Source organism: Salvia splendens, chromosome 13 (assembly GCF_004379255.2).
Source record: "Salvia splendens isolate huo1 chromosome 13, SspV2, whole genome shotgun sequence".
Taxonomy (NCBI): Eukaryota; Viridiplantae; Streptophyta; class Magnoliopsida; order Lamiales; family Lamiaceae; genus Salvia; species Salvia splendens.
Genome location: NC_056044.1, coordinates 24,492,080 through 24,511,915, shown reverse-complemented (window position 1 = coordinate 24,511,915; position 19,836 = coordinate 24,492,080). Strand labels below are relative to the sequence as shown.

Genomic DNA, 19,836 nt, shown 5'->3' with positions numbered 1-19,836 from the left:
CTTCCCAAAACCGTCTTTTTGTTGCTGCTTTTCTATTTTATTTGTTGTATTAATCCTATATTTTCTAACACGAAATTTCGGAAGAAGAAAGATATATTTAGACTGATAAGTCGTATTCTAGGCCTTGGTTACTGGTCAGTATGTTGTGCAAAATTGATTATATCTGCAAAACAGTTGCTCAAAGTGTGCAGGTTAAGCGTTCTAGCCAGTAGGGAAGTTTCGGAATGTTCAGGTGAAAAAGGGCGTCAGCATGATCTCATACTGATCAGTATTCGTGCTGAAACGGCTTGAGATGGAGAAGACGGATAGCTGGGACGGATTACCCATAATTGAGGGCAAAGAAGTCATCTCACCGCAAGGTTTTACCCTAAAATCAAGGGTAAGCCTCCCTATAAAAGGAAGCCACTTGGAGAGAGAAAAGGGAGACACATTCACTCATTCACCACCATCTTTAGGTAGAGAGTTCTCTCGGTAATGCTAGTCTTTCAGCCGTGTCCCACTTCTTGCCTCGCCGCAGCCATGATCACTTGACGTCCAGATGTTCCCAGATGTTCCCGGAGTACCAGTCATCCTTGTTCCAGCCAGCAAGATCATAGTTTAGAGATTCCATCGCCCGGAGTGGCAAAACACTTTTATCTCGCTTTCGTAGTTTAATTTACTTGCATTTTCCTTACGTTGGATCTTTGTTGCTTTTGGGATATTTTCTGCTTTTGAAGTGTTGATGAAGATCCGAACGTGTTTATGCTATGAAGTTGATTTCTGTTTCGTTTATGGTGTTGTTTTCTTTTTCTTCCTTGTCTAGTTAGCTTAGAACTAAAGTTTCTTGGTGTTTTAAGTGCTGAATCTATAATTTCTGTTTTACGTAGCAAGTTTCTCTAGGATAGTATAATCTGGCACTGTTTGATTGTGAAGTAAATCGTTGCATACAAAGCTTAGTTTTAATTTCCGAATCGTTTGTCCATGTTGCCCAGTATGCAGAAGTCCAGCTCCAGTGTTTGATTTCAGATTTGATTTCGTAGTTTTAGATTTGTGTTCGCGAGTTGATAATCTGTGTTTTCCGTGTTGAATCTGGATTTGTTTTCTGATTTTAGTTTGTGGTTGTTGAAGAAGATGATGTCCATATCCAAGTTTGGGACCACTTTTGCTTTTTAGAAGCTTTTTGCTTTTGTCCTTCATCTTTAGTACACCCTGCAGATCTGTCAGCCTAGTCACCACAACTACCACTTATTCTCTGCTTTTCTGTTTAGCCTTTTATAGTAACCTAGTACTTTCCGCATGTTTTCTGTTACACCGCATCCACCATAATTCCACGTACACTTCTACATGTCGACCACCATTCACCCTTCCTAGTCAGTAGGATACCATCTTAATTTCCAGTCTAGGTAGAGACTCAACCCAAGCGTGGTAGCTAACCAAACCTTCCAAATATCACCGCGGTAGTTTAAACGCACCATCTCTGTGGGATTCGACCCTTATCACCACTATACTGATCAGTAGGAGTGGGTTGAGGAATCTTTGAAACCAGGGTCTAGGCTTAGTTAGGATCTCTATCCTGACCATTAGGATATATCCTTGCTTGAACGACACCTACGCACCCCTGTTGTCCTTTCAAATGGCGCCGTTACCGGGGATGGATGGCGTTTTTGAGTTGCTATTGTGTGTGATACTTTGGTGTATATATTGTGTATAATTTCCCTTTTTCTTTTCATTTCAGTTTATGAGCAGTAGCTCGCCTCCTGATCAGTGGAGGCCGAAAATACTCAAGCGAGGAACTATACTCGTAACCACTCGTTCTGGCCTGTCGACCACCTTGTCTGATCTAGGCACGAGTAGTGACGAAGAGAAGGGCACCATAGAGGGACCAATACCAGAAGAGAAACCATTGTTGGAAGGCAACCCAAGGGAAATGGCCAACCAGGGAGATGAAGACCCGGAGATCGGGACGCTGAACGCACATACTGAAGGAGAGCCCCCGCAAGCCATAGTCGTTACTCCAGGGCAAACCGCCTGCGATGTGAAGCCTCATGTGATCGCAATCCTACCTACATACTGTGGGAAGAGCTATGAAGGGCCGTATGAGTTTCTTCATGAGTTTTGTAAAATTTGTAGGGCGCAGAGGAGACCAGCAGGAGCGACTGAGGATGATTATAGGCTGAAGGCTTTGCCATTTGTGCTCAAGGGAGAAGCTAACACCTGGTTCATGCGCCTGCCCCCCAACTCTATTGAGACTTGGGCCGATTTCAAGTCAGCATTCCTGGGCCAGTTTTTTCCATCATCCAAGACAAGCGCGCTGAAGAGGGAAATAACTAATGTGAAACAAGGGTATGATGAACCCTTGAGTGATTATTGGGCAAGATACATGAGTCTTTTGGAATCATGTCCCAACCATCGCATGGCGGACATTGAAGTACATCATACTTTCTACGAAGGTATGAACGCGGTAACCAATGACCTGGCAAATTCATCGTCAGGAGGAAGCTTCACGCAGCTACGGGTCAGCGAAGCGAAGAGAGTCCTAAGGAAGCTACTGAATGCAAAGAAAGAGTATGACCATTCAAGGGAATGATACAACCGAGAGCGGACTGCTTTTGCCTCGTCTACTGATCAGGAAAATAAGCTGGAGCAGAAAATGGATTTGAAAATGGAGGAGCTGAAGAAGTCACTTCTGAGTGCGATCGAGAAGAGCACTCCATCACCTCCCCCAGCTGGGAGTTACAAGGGTGCAGAGCAGGGAAATCAAGGACCGAACTACGATCAGCCTAATGACTTCGGGAATATGGAGCAAGTTAATGCTGCGGGGTACTTTAATTCTAGTGGGCATTGGATTCAAGGTAGACAACGGGATGCACCATGGAGGGATCATCCAAACTTCCGATGGGGTGACGGAAGCCAAATTCAGAACCAAGGTCAGAACCAGTACAACCCCCATCCGAACCAAAACCCTAACCGTGGAACAGCAAACCCAGACTACCAGCCCAACTGGTCAGGAAGAAACCAACAATCCCAAAACCAAAACCAGAACCCGAACCCTGTCTATGTGCCGCCCCACCAGAGAAACTTCCAAAATTTCCAAAATCAGCCGAACCCAGGACCCCAACACCATCAGAACCAAAATCAATTCCAAGGCCAGCACCAGAATCAATATCCTCAAGATCAGTACACCCCTCCTGCCCAGTATAACCAATACCCGCCTAATCAAGGCCAGCAAAACTCCCAGAACTATCAACACCAAGGGCCGAGTCATTTCCAAAATTCGAACAGGCCAAGGAGATCCGTTGAGGACATGATGGGTGAAATGCTAGCGTCACAACAGAGTATCAAAGGAGAATTGCAATCCCATAATGAGGTCGTGCAGGGGATGCAAAATGCCCAGAAGGAACATAAGGCGAACATGGATATGATGAATAGGCAGTTAGCTCAACTGGCCAGTTCGGTGGGTGATTTGAAGGGAAATGCGGGGAAACTCCCATCTACAGTCCAAGTGCCCGAAAAGGCAAATGTGAGTAAGGTTACGTTGAGGTCGGGAACTACTTATGACACGCCTCAACCGAAACGACCTAGTGGAGGATCCAATGGAACGAAGATAGGAGGCGATACCATTTCAGCGGAAGAATTAGGGAGTCCTATGCCTCGGATGCAGGATCCATTCTTCTTGGATGATACACCAAGTGTAAGAGGTGAACCCGACACCCTACTGACCAGGAAAGAACCTCCTCAAGATGAAGAGCCCAGAATGGAGGCCCAGACCCAGGAACTACCCAAGAAAGACTCCAAGAAGGTTGCTGAGGGACCAGGAGAGGAGAAAAAGGGGGAGAAACCATTCCCATTCCGATTTGTTACAAAGAGGAAGGAAGAGAACCCGGTTGACTACTTGTCGATTTTTGGGAAGTTGGATGTCACCATACCATTCCTCCAAGCCGTGAAGCTACCCCCTCTAGGGAAATTCATAAAGGACTTCATAGCCGAGAGAGCCCAGAAGGATGGCAAGATTATGGTGGAAGGGATAGCGTCAGCAATAGTGCAAGAGAAGTTACCACCCAAGAGAGCCGACCCAGGTATGTTCACCCTACCCATAACTGTAGGAGATGTGAAGGTCGAACATGCAATGTGTGATTTGGGGACATCTATAAATGTCATGCCATTGTCTATCTATAACCGGTTGAAAGGAGTGAGGCTGTCAAATACTAGGGTATTGATCCAACTAGCTGATAGGTCATGCATAAGTCCTGAGGGAGTTTTAGAAAATGTGTTAGTAAGAGTGCACGATTTTACATACCTTGCTGATTTTTATGTGATCAAAATGAGTGAGCATGAAGCGAGGGAGTCTAGTGGAGTCTTGTTAGGAAGACCTTTTCTGAAAACGACCAAGACAATAGTGGATATGGCTGAGGGGACTATTTGCATTGATTTTCATGGGGAGAAGTTTACCTTCGATATAAATGATGCCATGAAGAAACCCATCGATTCTGAAAATCTATGCTATGTTGATGTGATTGACCCCCTAGTCTAAGATTTTCTTGAGACCGAACTGTTGCAGGAGAAACTCCAGGCTTTAGATGTTTATGAACAGGCTGACATAGAAGCTGCTGCATGGTGTGATCTGATCAGTAGCCAAGGGTTGACTGATGAAGAAATAGAAGTAGCGATCAAGGAATTCTGTCAGAAATCGGAGTTCATTGGGGCCGCAGGGGCTCAGCTACCAGTCAGTATAGAAGAACCATCAGAGGGAGATTTAGAAAAAGAAGGAGAGACTGAGAAAAACCCTCTACTCGAAGACACACTTCCACCCCAAGTTGAGCTGAAGAAGTTGCCACCGAATTTGAAGTATGCCTTCCTTGGAGAGGAGAACTCATATCCAGTGATCATCAGTAGCAGCCTTACGAAGGAACAAGAGGCTAGGCTACTGACCGTGCTGAGCAAGAACAAGAAGGCGATTGGATGGAGTCTTACAGATTTAGTTGGAATTAGCCCCGACGTCTGCATGCACCACATTAGGTTGGAGGAAGGAGCGAAGGCACATCGAGATGCTCAAAGGAAGGTAAACCCTAGCATGCGAGAAGAGATATTGAAGGAAATCTTGAAGCTGTTGTCGCTAGGGATTATCTATTCAGTACCGGATAGTGAGTGGGTCAGCCTGATCCACATGGTCCCAAAGAAGTCGGGCATCCAAGTAGTTCAGAATGAGAGGAATGAGCTGATCCCAACGAGGCTAGTCACGGGCTGGCGAATGTGCATCGATTACCGTAAGCTGAACAATGCGACCAGAAAGGACCATTTTCCCCTGCCTTTCATCGACCAAATGTTGGAAAGATTAGCTGGGAGGAAGTTTTTCTGCTTTCTAGATGGGTACAACGGGTATTTCCAAATTTACGTAGATCCTGAGGACCAGGACAAGACCACTTTCACTTGCCCGTTTGGAACCTATGCATACCGTCGCATGCCTTTCGGCCTATGCAACGCTCCAGGGACGTTTCAACGATGTATGATGAGCATATTTTCCGATTTGATTGAGGATTGCATAGAGATATTCATGGATGACTTCACAGTTTACGGAGACTCGTTCGACTCTTGCCTTCGCCATTTGGATATAGTTTTGGAAAGGTGTCAAGAAAAGAGTTTGGTTTTGAACTTTGAGAAATGCCATTTTATGGTCACCGAAGGGATAGTTCTAGGACACGTGGTCTCAGAAAGAGGTATCCAAGTGGATCGAGCCAAGGTGGATGTTATATCAAAATTGCCATTCCCTACTGATCAGAAGGGAATAAGGGGTTTTCTGGGGCACGCCGGATTTTATCGAAGATTTATCAAGGATTTCTCCAAGATCGCCCAGCCCCTTACCAGATTACTTCAGAATGACGTGGAGTTCGTTTTTGATGAGCAATGCAAGGCTGCTTTCAATCTTCTCAAGGAAAAGCTGATATCCGCACCTATCATAAGGGCTCCTGACTGGAACCATCCTTTCGAAGTAATGTGCGATGCCAGCGATTTTGCGGTAGGAGCAGTGCTGGGTCAGAAGATCGATGGGAAGAGGTACGTAATTTTTTATGCGTCCAAGACTCTAAATCAAGCCCAGCGGAATTACGATACCACTGAAAAAGAGATGTTGGCAGTAGTGTATTCTTTCGAGAAGTTCCGACAATATTTGCTGGGATCCAAAGTCATAGTGTATACTGACCATGCAGCGATTAAGTATCTATTGCCAAGAAGGAATCCAAACCACGCTTGATCTGGTGGGTACTCTTGTTACAAGAATTTGATTGGGAGGTGGAAGATAAGAGAGGAGTCGAGAACAAGGTGGCAGACCATTTGAGCAGAATAATGCAAGATGGAAACGGTGAGGAAGTGCATGACAAGTTTCCGGAAGAACATTTGTGTGAGGTGATTTTTGCGCCCAGAAAAATTGATTGGGAAGAAGTTTTCAACCTTACTGGTCAGAATGATACAGCAAAAGGAAAAGAAAAAGTAGGGCAAGAGCCATGGTATGCGGACCTGGCCAACTTCCTAGTAACTGGAGAGCTTCCAGAAGTACCTAGTGTTACCAAAGCCCAAAGAATGAAGATCAAGAGTGAAGCAAAATACTACTTTTGGGACGACCCCTATCTGTGGAGAGTGGGGTCCGATCAAGTGATAAGGAGGTGCATTCCTGACAGGGAGCAGCGGGATGTTTTAACACACTGCCATTCGTTAGCATGTGGAGGGCACTTCGGGTCAAAGAAGACGGCCAGGAAGATTCTGGATAGCGGTTTTTACTGGCCAACTCTCAACAAGGATGCGTACGAGTTCTGCAGGAGCTGTGAGCGTTGCCAACTGACCGGTGGAATATCTGCCCGGGATGAAATGCCGCAGGTACCTATAATAGTTTGCGAGCTATTCGACATATGGGGAATGGACTTCATGGGTCCGTTTCCTTTATCCTATGGGAATCTGTATATCCTAGTTGCCGTAGACTACGTCTCCAAATGGGTAGAAGCCAAGGCCACAAGCACGTGTGAAGCCAAGGAGGTGGCCAAGTTCTTAAAGAGTCATATCTTCAGCCGATTCGGTGTGCCCAGGGCGATCATATCCGATCAAGGTACACACTTCTGTAATCGCACAATTGAAGCCTTAATGAAGAAGTACGGCGTGCACCATAGACTATCCAGCCCTTACCATCCGCAAGCAAATGGTCAAGCGGAGATTTCTAACCGCGAGATAAAGAAAATTCTGGAGAAGACTTTGAACACTTCTAGGAAGGATTGGAGTGTAAGGTTAGAGGATGCTCTCTGGGCATATCGAACAGCCTACAAAACCCCCATAGGCATGTCCCCTTACCGGATTGTTTTTGGGAAGATGTGCCACTTACCGGTTGGGATCGAGCATCGAGCATACTGGGCAGTACAGAAAGTGAATATGGATGCTACAGCCTGTGAAGAGGAAAGGAAGCTGCAACTGTAGGAGCTTGAGGAACTTAGATTGGAGTCATTCGACTCAGCCATGTGGTACAAAGAGCGAACTAAATTGTGGCATGATCGAAATCTGAGAACTAAGGAGCTCCATGTTGGCCAGAAAGACTACTCTTCCAGTCAAGATTGAAGCTTATGCCAGGGAAACTCAAGTCCAAATGGACAGGACCTTACATCATAACTGCACTCCGATCTAATGGGGCAGTGGAAATTTCAGGGAGTTTTCCTAACTCTGAACCTTTCATAGTAAACGGACATAGGCTAAAAATTTTTAGGAAGAATAGTGAGGTGGGTGTAGTGGATGAAATTCCACTGCAACCACTCACTACAGTTGTCTACTGATCAGTAAGATAGGAATTTGGAGTTCCACGTGGCTAGTTTCTTTTTGAAAATAGTTTCCATATACTGGCCAAGTAGAATTCCAAATTGCCTAAGGAAGATGTAAATATTGTAAATACGTAGTTAATCTTTGCATGCAAGATAATTTCTAAAAATCCAAAAATATTTTTCGGGCCTTAATTTTAATTTGGAGTACACGTTGACCAAGGGATTACTTATCTGGTGCTATTTCAAATTTTATTTAGGTGCCCGTTTGATTTAGTTTTTTTTAGGTAAGTATGGGGGAACTTATGGAGAGGACGATATTTTGAATTAAGGCTTGTACAGCTTTTGCAGGGTGACAGCTGCTAGAGTGGCGCGTGAGCAGAAAGAAAGGACACGCTGACCAATCAGAGGCCAGCATTCTCAACCGCCTCCCTTCTGAAGCGTCGCGACCGGCAACCCCTGATAGCCGGTTACAACCACCTGCAACTGCTCTCTCTCACCCAAATTAAACTCACCGTCCCAACACTTTTCCCTCACAAACCCTCATTTTCAAATTCGCTCTCAAGAAATTCTTAACCCTTCTCATTCACAAACCCTCATTTTCAATTTCCCTTTCAAGAAATTCTCAAACCCAACTCTCTCCCAGAAATCAAAACCCAAGACCCAAATCACCACTGAAACCATGGAAAAAAAGGCATTCGCCAGTGAAATTCCACCTGCACCGGTCAGTCACGCAGAGGAACAATCAGAGGAGGAATCTTCATCGGCGACCGCGCCGTCGGAGACCTCGGTGCCAGATTCGGCGGAGCTCGACGCTGTCGCCGCCTATTACGACTCCGACCCTGAGGAGCGTAAGAAAAGGATCAGCCATGAAGAGACAACCCATGAAAGGAGTGGCGAAATGGAGAGAACACCTACTGTGGGGACCGTTCGTCAAGAAAGGGTTAGGGAAGAAATAGATCTGAACGAATCGGCACAGAAGCGCAGCCTTATGACCGATACGGAGTTTGAGTCAATCGTGGAAGAGGTAAACCGCAGAGAAGATACTGCTTTGATGGCTGAGGGTCTAGACCTCGCATCAAGGTCAGTAGGAGGGGTTGAGAAAGCCGTTACAGGAACCACACAGGAAGGTCATACTTCCCAGTCAGTAGAAGGGAATGAGGAAGTACAAGAAGAAGAGAAAGAGCCAGAACCAGTAGATCCCCGAGTGGAAGTAGGGGGTGGTAGAATGCAGGTAGGAGAGGAGGAACCAGCTGCAGAAATCCCAGAGCCAGAACCAGAGGCGCCTCCAGTAGTGAAGCCCAAGCCCATAAAGCGGAGCTTAATATTGAAGGCTGATCCTAAGGCAGACCGGCCTAAACCGCAGAGGGTTTCGCAGAGATGCTTGGAAAAGTGGGCAGCTAGTAGGGCGAAGCCGAACACAGAGGCAGATCCCGTGGAAAGCTTGAGCGAAGAGGAGAGGACCACTCCCACAAAACCTGGGGAGGAGTCTTTACCTGTCACGGACCTAGATGATACTGCAATGGAAACCAAAGCGGCCTCTCCAACACTGAGTGGCCAAGGTGAAGAGGCTGACGGGATGGCTGAGGGTCTAGACCTCGCATCCAGGTCAATAGGCCACAGGGAGACCGGTCCTACTACCCAGGATCCATTTTTATCACAAGCTGAGAAAGAACCCGAAGAAGAAAAAGACGAAGTTGACAGAGAGGAAGTGAGATACAGTGAAGAGAGAAAACGAAAGGGGAAGGCCCCTATGAAGAAGAAGCCTAGCACCAAGAAACCGCGTCTCGGGAACACTGGCATAGTGATCACTGAGGCTGCTCAGAGGACCCCATCCAGCCGACGAGAGCAGAGTGATAGTGAGTATGAGATCAGTGAGGAATCTGAATCGACCAGTGATACGTCCATGGAGGATGAGGAGTACAAGGAACAGAAACTTCCGAACGATCATCAGGAGTTATTACATCCGCCCGCAGAGAGACTCCGATATAAGCACTGGACAGTGGACCTTACTGATGAACTGGTGGAGGAGGTGAAGCTTTTCGACTCGAAGGAGCTACAGAAAGCTTTCGATAGTAAGGATGAAGGGAGTAAGCAGGTGAAGAGCGGAAAGGTACTTCACATTTCTTCTTTGGATGAGTTAGGTGTCCGCGAGCAGTTTCTATCTTATTTGCACGCGTTAGGATTCGAATGGTTGTTGGAGAATGGGGATCCTAGTGTCCCAGTCAGATTGGCAAATGAGTTTTTCACTACCTTTAGATTTAAGGTCACCACTGATCTAGATGAGGAGTGTATCAGTTTTAGGCTGTTTGGAGGAGAGATACGGATGAGTTTGATTGAGTGGATCGTGCGTCTGGGAATGTGCAGTCTAGAGGAGGCCATAGGGCCTGAGTGGAGAAATAGGGAGCGGGGAATTCCCCGCAGACATGTGGAATTTGAGCCCCAGGATGCCTGGGAGGAACTTACTCACCCTGATGCAGGGCAATTCCAGTCCACTATTTCTCGCTCCGTTCATTTCAACAACCCAATTCTGCATCTTGTACAGCTTTACCTGGATTTCAATTTATTGGGGCAGTCGAACTCCGCTGTTAGGACATCGATGACGGAGTTATATCTTCTCTGGTGCACCAAGCAGGGGAGGAAGTTGCATCTGGGTTTTTGGACCGCCTACCAATGCCATCTAATTGCCACCCACCCAGCGAGGAACCTCACTCTCTGCCATATCTTGGGAGTGTTCGTCAGAAACAACATCATCATCACGGAGGCCGAAGATTTATCCGACCAGATCATGGTGGATCCTCCTGGTCTTTTTGATACACCTTTATTCGTCCGAACGAACACCATTTACATGAGGCAGGGCGCACCCCAATTCTACGCAATGGGAGAAGAAGCCGTACCGACTGGGAGATCTGCAGCACATCCGGGAACACAGGATCAGGAGCAGAGACAAGAAATGATGGAGAAAGCGATGGAAGAACTGAGAGAAGAAAATCAACAGTTGAAAGCGGAGGTGATGCGATTGGCATCAGTGGTGGAACAAATGTTGAAAGGGGCTGCAGAGCAGAAGTTATTGGCTCAGAGGCAGGCCTCGATGGAGGTGATAGTGACAGATTTGAAAAAGGAGAACTACAAGATGCAGCAATCAATGAACAGGATGTTATCCAATATCGATAGCATCCTAGAAGAGAATACTAACCAGAGGAAGGAACAAGTTGTTGAACCAAGTGGCCATGGAGGCCGAGCTGATGAACCGCAAGTACCTGAGACAGAAGAAAAGGAGACCGATGTGCCGGCGCATGCTGAGGAGCCGGCGGACTTTGACGAGAACCAAGCTGGAACTGAAAAGGAACCACCTGCACCGCCTACGCCGTGAAGGAGCAGGCGTCACCGATAGACCACCCCACCTGACCAGTTAGTTTTCTTTTTTTTTTTTCAGTTTTTAGTTTTCGTATTTTAATTATGTTTTGTTTGTTTAGGTAGTATAAATTATGTTTGTGCGCAAACCCCATTCATAACACTTAGCCTATTTTATAGTCTAAGTGTGAGAAGTAAAGGGTTTTTTTTTGGCGCATGTGTTTGTGTTTTCTGTTTTTCGTAAGCATGCCGACTCACACTTAGCCCATTGCATGGCCTAAGTGTGAGGAGTTTTGTATATATGTGTGTTTTGTTTGTTGGGTTCTGTTTAGGTTTTCAAACTCTCCCACTTAGCCTATTCCATAGTCTAAGTGTGAGAAGTTTTAGTTCTAATTTGTTGTTTTTGTCTGTTTGTCTATGTGTCCATCATACTGGCCTTTACCTTTTCCACTTCACAGCCCTATCTGAGGGCAGACACTTGTGAAGTGGGAGGGGGGACGCAATGACCAGTATGATGAGTATGTATATATGTGTAGTTGTTGTGTTTGTGCTTGTATTAGTGACTTGTTAGGTCTAGTTTTTTTTCTTTTGTGTGTTGATTGAGCTTAAAACTCAACCATCTTGAGCTTACGGTGAGGGGAATTGAGGGAGATAGGACATGCTGGAAAACCGAAACCACCCCCCTTAGTACCTCCTAGCCAGGATAGATGATGCGAGTATGAAAGAAAAGCCCAGGCTTAGAGCCAAACACAAAAGCCCTCTTAAAATGTGAGTTATAAGCTTTAAGTGGAACCACTTTCCACATGTTTAGAAAAGAAAAGAGCGGCTGCCACAAATTGCCTAGGGTGAAGTGACTGCGTGTAGCAACACTGAAGGCAGTAGGAAACCCCCCTGTTTCGTTAAAAAAAAAACCACCTTTAGAACCCATTTTCTTAACTCTTTATACCCAGATATACACCCCTAGCCACTGAGACTGTGTGTGCAAGGCATGAGACGACTGGAGCTTACTGGCCAGAAGGATGTATGAGAAGGCAGGAACCAGCTGGGCAAGGAAGTTCAGAAGAAAATCGACCAGGGAGTCATCCCAGGTCCAAAAAAGAAAAAGAAGGTATAAGGGTGGCGAAGCCGCAAAGAAAAGAAAAAAAGAGAGAGAGAGAGAAGAATATGGAGAAAAATGGTCAGAAAACTCGACCACAAAAATGAATGAAGGAATAAGGGTGGCGAAGCTACTGACCAGTTGGAGATCAAAACCAGAAGCGCTGGCTAAGAAAAGCAACTAACCAGAGGCCCAAATGCACACAGTTCCACCAAATGAAATAAAATAGCAGTTTTTTTTTAACCTTAGAGCCTTAGGAACACCCACCCAAAGCACTACAAACCAATAGCCCCGTTACAAGCCTTTAAGCCCTTCAGTAGCTGCACGTGAGATCTAAGTCCGAAGCAACTGTGGTTGAGCATAATGAGAGAATGCAGTCCTAACATTCCTGGTGAGGTATGAGTGACTGAGTGAACCTAGGGTTTGGCCGAAAGTTTGGGCGATCTTGACGAGCGGATATACTGACTGGGAGAGAAAGGGGGGGCTGCGGAAGTTCAAGGCTATCTGAGGCCGGATTGCACCTGATCCCGAGGGGAGGGATGGTTGAAAATATAGCCCAATCTTTGTGTTTAGTTTTTCTGTGTTTCGTTTAAGTGTTTTCTTTTTTGTGCTTGTGTTTCTTGTTTTCTCTTTCCGTTGTAGTATAGAGTCTAGTTTAGGTAGAGTCGGTCAGGGGAGTAACAAGGCTAGAATTCAATTTATTTCTTTTTGTTTGTTCTTCACGCTTGAGGACAAGCATGTGGTAAGTGTGAACAGTTTGATAAGTCGTATTCTAGGCCTTGGTTACTGGTCAGTATGTTGTGCAAAATTGATTATATCTGCAAAACAGTTGCTCAAAGTGTGTAGGTTAAGTGTTCTAGCCAGTAGGGAAGTTTCGGAATGTTCAGGTGAAAAAGGGCGCCAGCATGATCTCATACTGATCAGTATTCGTACTGAAACGGCTTGAGATGGAGAAGACGGATAGCTGGGACGGATTACCCATAATTGAGGGCAAAGAAGTCATCTCACCGCAAGGTTTTACCCTAAAATCAAGGGTAAGCCTCCCTATGAAAGGAAGCCACTTGGAGAGAGAAAAGGGAGACACATTCACTCATTCACCACCATCTTTAGGTAGAGAGTTCTCTCGGTAATGCTAGTCTTTCAGCCGTGTCCCACTTCTTGCCTCGCCGCAGCCATGATCACCTGACGTCCAGATGTTCCCAGATGTTCCCGGAGTACCAGTCATCCTTGTTCCAGCCAGCAAGATCATAGTTTAGAGATTCCATCGCCCGGAGTGGCAAAACACTTTTATCTCGCTTTCGTAGTTTAATTTACTTGCATTTTCCTTACGTTGGATCTTTGTTGCTTTTGGGATATTTTCTGCTTTTGAAGTGTTGATGAAGATCCGAACGTGTATATGCTATGAAGTTGATTTCTGTTTCGTTTATGGTGTTGTTTTCTTTTCCTTCCTTGCCTAGTTAGCTTAGATCTAAAGTTTCTTGGTGTTTTAAGTGCTGAATCTATAATTTTTGTTTTACGTAGCAAGTTTCTCTAGGATAGTATAATCTGGCACTGTTTGATTGTGAAGTAAATCGTTGCATACAAAGCTTAGTTTTAATTTCCGAATCGTTTGTCCATGTTGCCCAGTATGCAGAAGTCCAGCTCAAGTGTTTGATTTCAGATTTGATTTCGTAGTTTTAGATCTGTGTTCGCAAGTTGATAATCTGTGTTTTCCGTGTTGAATCTGGACTTGTTTTCTGATTTTAGTTTGTGGTTGTTGAAGAAGATGATGTCCATATCCAAGTTTGGGACCACTTTTGCTTTTTAGAAGCTTTTTGCTTTTGTCCTTCACCTTTAGTACACCCTGCAGATCTGTCAGCCTAGTCACCACAACTACCACTTATTCTCTGCTTTTCTGTTTAGCCTTTTATAGTAACCTAGTACTTTCCGCATATTTTCTGTTACACTGCATCCACCATAATTCCACGTACACTTCTACATGTCGACCACCATTCACCCTTCCTAGTCAGTAGGACACCATCTTAATTTCCAGTCTAGGTAGAGACTCAACCCAAACGTGGTAGCTAACCAAACCTTCCAAAATATCACCGCGGTAGTTTAAACGCACCATCTCTGTGGGATTCGACCCTTATCACCACTATACTGATCAGTAGGAGTGGGTTGAGGAATCTTTGAAACCAGTGTCTAGGCTTAGTTAGGATCTCTATCCTGACCATTAGGATATATCCTTGCTTGAACGACACCTACGCACCCTTGTTGTCCTTTCATAGACCCATAAAAGTGTTTCCGTTGCCGGGAATCGAACCCGGGTCTCCTGGGTGAAAAATTCGTGTGGCATTCATTGCAAAATGTTCAGATTATATTTTCTTAAATAACTCTATAATTTTCAAAAGTTCATTACATTACCAACTTTACAAGAGGGAAATACATCACAATCCAATGATGATCCCCCTCCTAACCCACCCTCATTTCAATAACATCTCAACAACTTTATCTCTAAGCAAAAACCATTAGAGTTTCCCATGATGAATCTTTCTTCCATTACAAGTCATAACCTGGTAAAGTAAACTCACTCACATCTCCAATCACAAGCTACAACATGATTGAAATTTACCAACAAAAGGAAATTGTTTGAGTCCCTCCATTTCAAGAACAATCCATCATATCACCAACACAAACACTCATAGATAGCTAGTGGCACAACAAAAACCAACTACATTTCTTGATGTTCATGACATGATGATGGGGTCTCAAGAGAGATAAAGAAAAAAAAATATTAGCATATGGAAGAAAGCCATACTCCATTTCCTCCTATGCTTTGTGATGGGATTCTTCACAAGCTTCACTCCCACCACCACCACACCACCACCACCAAGCCTCTGAGATCTCAAAGACCGCCCCTCTCCTTGCCCGAGACCCTATACAACAACCACACTTCCAAAAGGGCAAGAAATGATCAGAAACTAGTGATCATAGTCTCACCAACGAGCAAGAGGAACAAGCTCCTCCGCAACGCGATGCTTACAAGACTAGCATCCACGTTGAGGCTGGTGGCTCAGCCACTGGTGTGGGTGGTGGTGGAGCCAAAGCCCTCTGATCCCGAGGCTTCTCAGATACTGAGAAAAACCGGGATCATGTACAGGCACGTGGTGTCTGATGAAGATTTTATTGATGAGGATGCGGAGATTGATCACCAGAGGAACCTCACCCTCAACCACATCGAGCACCACCGCTTGAGTGGAGTGGTCCATTTCGCGGGGCTGTCCAATGTGTATGATCTCAGCTTCTTCCAAGAGATTCGAGCCATCGTGTAAGTATATATATATAGATAGATGAATGGATTCAGCATTGCATAAAATTGAAGGTGAGATTGGTGCAGGGCGTTTGGATCATAGCCCGTAGCTAAGAAGGTGGCGAATAGGAGGAAGGTGATGATGGAAGGGAGGGTGTGTGATTCATGGAGGTGCCATTTCAACAACATTCATATCTCAAGTTTTGCTTTCAACAGCTCCATTCTGTGGGATCCTGAGAGATGGGGAAGAAGAACTTTTCCCACTCAACAACTTTCAACAGGTCCTATTTCTCTACTTATATATTTATTGTCTATACACCCTCAAACTCTACATTAGTATGATAATGTCTGTTTTGAGCTAAGTCCTCACGGTTTTGCTGCCTACTGCTTCAATGTGAAAGTGTAACATGTTAAAGTATTGAGAGTTGTTTATGGTTGCAGAATTCACTCAATTATGTGAGAAAGGAAGTTGTTGAAGAGGAAAGCACGTTCAAGGATATTCCAAAGAAGCTATAAAATGGAATCGAGGATTTTTTACGTCTTCTTCTTCATTTTCGATTCGTGTATATATATATATAGAGGAGTGATCAATGTTTAACTAATTTTAAGTGTATAACTAGAGAACAAATCTCAGCCACACATCTTAATACTCCAAATTAATCTTATTGCTTAGCTATTTTTACATGTTTTAAATAAAAAGTAATTAACAAGTGCATTTTTGGAAACCATATTCAACTCCAACCGTCTCCTTCAAATTTCCAACTCCAATTTCAGAAAAAATGGGGCTTCTATTCACACTCATTTTCCTCTCCCCTCTCTTCCTCCTCTCCTCAGCCTCCGCCGCCGAGCTCAACACCACCCGCCGCCCCCTCGCCGGCGCCGCCAATTGCAACATTTTCCGCTGTAAATGGGTGTACGACGCCTCCTATCCGTTCTACGACTTCTCCTCATGCCCCTTCATCGACGGCCAGTTCAATTGCCTCAAATACCGTCGTCCAGATCGGAATTACCTCAAGTACCGGTGGCAGCCTTTCTCCTGCAACCTAGCTAGGTAATCAATTGATTCAATTTCTTTTGATCATCGCTTTCGGCGAAACAGCGGCAGACGGACGGAGGTGGCAGGGGAAGCCATGGATGAACCACGGAAGCTTCCGCGGTCCCCGCGATCGCCTTGTGAATCCAACGGCTGAGCATCCGCTTCCAGTTCCTAAATTGCCTATTTAGTTTCAAAATCTGGCGATTTTGCTCTGTTCGTGTAGGTGTGATCCTACTGCTAAGAGAAACTATCATTTGTATTGTGATATTGTTTCTTTTGATACGACATACTCAACAAATAGGTATGTGCACACTAATTACTATTTTTCACTTCAGTGAAGTATATTGAGCATATAGTGATGTATATTTCTGCATGCTTTTAGTGTATTGTTTTTCATTTTAGGGAAGTATATTGAGCAATTAGTGAACTACAATATGCTTACAGTGAAGTGTATTGAGCATGCCTTGACATTGAGTATATTGAGCATATAGTGATGTATATTTCTGCATGCTTATAGTGTATTGTTTTTCATTTTAGGGAAGTATATTGAGCAATTAGTGAACTACAATATGCTTACAGTGAAGTGTATTGAGCATGCCTTGACATTGAGTATATTGAGCATATAGTGATGTATATTGTGCATTGCAGTGATGTATATTTCTGCATGCTTATAGTGTATTGTTTTTCATTTTAGGGAAGTATATTGAGCAATTAGTGAACTACAATATGCTTACAGTGAAGTGTATTGTGCATGCCTTGACATGAAGTATATTGTGCATTACAGTAATGTATATTTCTGCATGCTTATAGTGTATTGTTTTTATTTTTATTGAACATTCAGTGAAGTATACTGAGCATGCCTTATAGTGTACTATTTTTATTCATTTAGTGAAGTATATTGAGCATTTAGTGAACTTAGTATATGCTTATAGTGATGTATTTTGAGCATGCATTATAGTGTACTGTTTTTTCATTTCAGTGAAGTATATTGTTCATATAGTTAAGTATATTCTGCATGCCTTACATTGATTTTAATATGTAGGTACTGTATGATATTGGTGATGAATTGCGAGACGTCGCAATCTGCTTCGGCTTCGGAAAAGGGCACGCCGGCATCGCTGAAGTCGACGTAGAGGTTGGCGACGATGCGGCCGACAAGGGGGAAGTATATGGAGAGGACCTCCGATAGGGATTTTTTCAGCTGTTTTGATTTGAAGGAGTCGGAGAATTTTGGATTTGGTGTGTAAAAGTAGACGAAGGGAATGAATGTTGTAAATGCACGTTGATCAAGAAATGAGAGTTGGTATTTTTGATTATCTGTAAATTTTGTTATTATTTTTTTATTTTCTGTAAATCTTTTGGTTAGATTCATTGTAAGATAAAGAAGAATAGATGTATATTAATACGAGCATAGTATGTGTTTGATGAAATGTCACAATGAGTTCATTATTTGTTGCTCAACATAATACTACTGCTATTTCTTAGTTTTTGCACAACTTATTACTTGTGTCATTTCTTGATTGTTGCTCAACTTATTACTACTACTACTACTACCATTTATTGATTGTTTCTCAACATATACAATAATTCGTTATATTAATGGAATGATGTGTTTGTGATTTATGCGTATAGTGATCTATTTTCTTCATATCAGTGAAGTAAAAATATGCTTAGAGTGATGTGTTCCACGGTTAAGTGATATTTCTGTGATATTTTCTTATAGTGATCTATTTTCTTCATATCAGTGAACTAAAAACATGTTTAGAGTGATCTGGTCATCGGTTAAGTGATGTTTCTGTGATATATGCGTATAGTGATCTATTTTGTTCACATCAGTGAATTAAAAACATGCTTAGAGTGATGTGTTTCACGGTTAAGTGATGTTTCTGTGATATATGCGTATAGCGATCTATTTTCTCATATCAGTGAAGTAAAAACATGCTTAGAGTGATGTGTTCCACGGTTAAGTGATGTTTCTGTGATATATGCGTATAGTGATCTATTTTGTTCACATCAGTGAAGTAAAAACATGCTTAGAGTGATGCTTTCCACGGTTAGAGTGATGTTTCTGTGATATTTTCTTATAGTGATCTATTTTGTTTACATCAGTGAAGTAAAAACATGCTTAGAGGGATGTGTTCCAAGATTAAGTGATGTTTCTGTGATATATGCGTATAGTGATATATTTTCTTCATATCAGTGAAATAAAAACATGCTTAGAGTGATGTTTTCCACGGTTAGAGTGATGTTTCTGTGATATTTTCTTATAGTGATCTATTTTGTTCACATCAGTGAAGTAAAAACATGTTTAAAGTGATGTGTTCCACGATTAAAAGATGTTTTTATGATATATGCGTATAGTGATCTATTTTCTCCATATCAGTGAAGTAAAAACATGCTTAGAGTAATGTGTTCCACGGTTAAGTGATGTTTCTGTGATATATGCGTATAGTGATCTATTTTGTTCACATCAGTGAAGTAAAAACATGCTTAGAGTGATGTTTTCCACGGTTAGAGTGAGGTTTGTGTGATATTTTCTTATAGTGATCTATTTTGTTCACATCAGTGAAGTAAAAACATGCTTAGAGTGATGTCTTCCACGATTATGTGATGTTTCTTTGGTATATGCGTATAATGATCTATTTTCTTCTTATCAGTGAAGTAAAAACATGCTTAGAGTGATGTTTTCCACGGTTAGAGTGATGTTTCTGTTATATTTTCTTATAGTGATCTATTTTGTTCACATCAGTGAAGTAAAAACATGCTTAGAGTGATGTATTCCAAGGTTAGAGTGATGTAAAAACATGCTAAGAGTGATGTATTCCATGGTTAGAGTGATGTGTCTGTAATATTTTTTTATAGTGATCTGTTTTGTTCACATCAGTGAAGTAAAAAACATGCTAAGAGTGATGTGTTCCATGGTTAGAGTGATGTTTCTGTTATATTTTCTTATAGTGATCTGTTTTGTTCACATCAGTGAAGTAAAAATATGCTAAGAGTGATGTGTTCCACAGTTAGAGTGATGTGTCTGTGATATTTGGTTATAATGATCTATTTTGTTCACATCAGTGAAGTAAAAACATGCTTAGAGTGATGTGTTACACGGTTAGAGTGATGTTTCTGTGATATTTTCTTATAGTGATCTATTATGTTCACATCAGTGAAGTAAAAACATGCTTAGAGTGATGTATTCCATGGTTAGAGTGATGTGTCTGTGATATTTTCTTATAGTGATCTGTTTTGTTCAAATCAGTGAAGTAAAAATATGGTAAGAGTGATGTATTCCATGGTT

At 43.2% G+C, this 19,836-nt stretch overlaps 1 protein-coding gene and 1 pseudogene across 1 annotated transcript; both read left to right on the top strand.

Moving 5' to 3' along the window:
* Window positions 1-8,448: 8,448 nt before the first annotated feature.
* LOC121760759 (transcriptional regulator ATRX homolog) lies at window positions 8,449-11,139 on the top strand. The gene is made up of 3 exons (XM_042156384.1): window positions 8,449-9,158; window positions 9,375-9,768; window positions 10,699-11,139. The coding sequence occupies exons 1-3, from the start codon at window positions 8,449-8,451 to the stop codon at window positions 11,137-11,139; spliced, it is 1,545 nt and encodes a 514-aa protein (XP_042012318.1).
* A 3,819-nt stretch (window positions 11,140-14,958) lies between these two features.
* LOC121761680 lies at window positions 14,959-16,258 on the top strand (annotated as a pseudogene).
* The last annotated feature ends 3,578 nt before the right edge of the window (window positions 16,259-19,836 follow it).

What these genes read in the sequence shown, in the direction of transcription:
- LOC121760759 (XM_042156384.1), top strand. Translation starts at nt 8,449, where the DNA reads ATGGAAAAAAAGGCATTCGCCAGTGAAATTCCACCTGCACCGGTCAGT. An exon ending in TCGCAGAGATGCTTGGAAAA is followed by an intron (nt 9,159 to 9,374) that starts GTGGGCAGCTAG and finishes CCTCGCATCCAG; the next exon opens with GTCAATAGGCCACAGGGAGA. An exon ending in TCCGATATAAGCACTGGACA is followed by an intron (nt 9,769 to 10,698) that starts GTGGACCTTACT and finishes CCGGGAACACAG; the next exon opens with GATCAGGAGCAGAGACAAGA.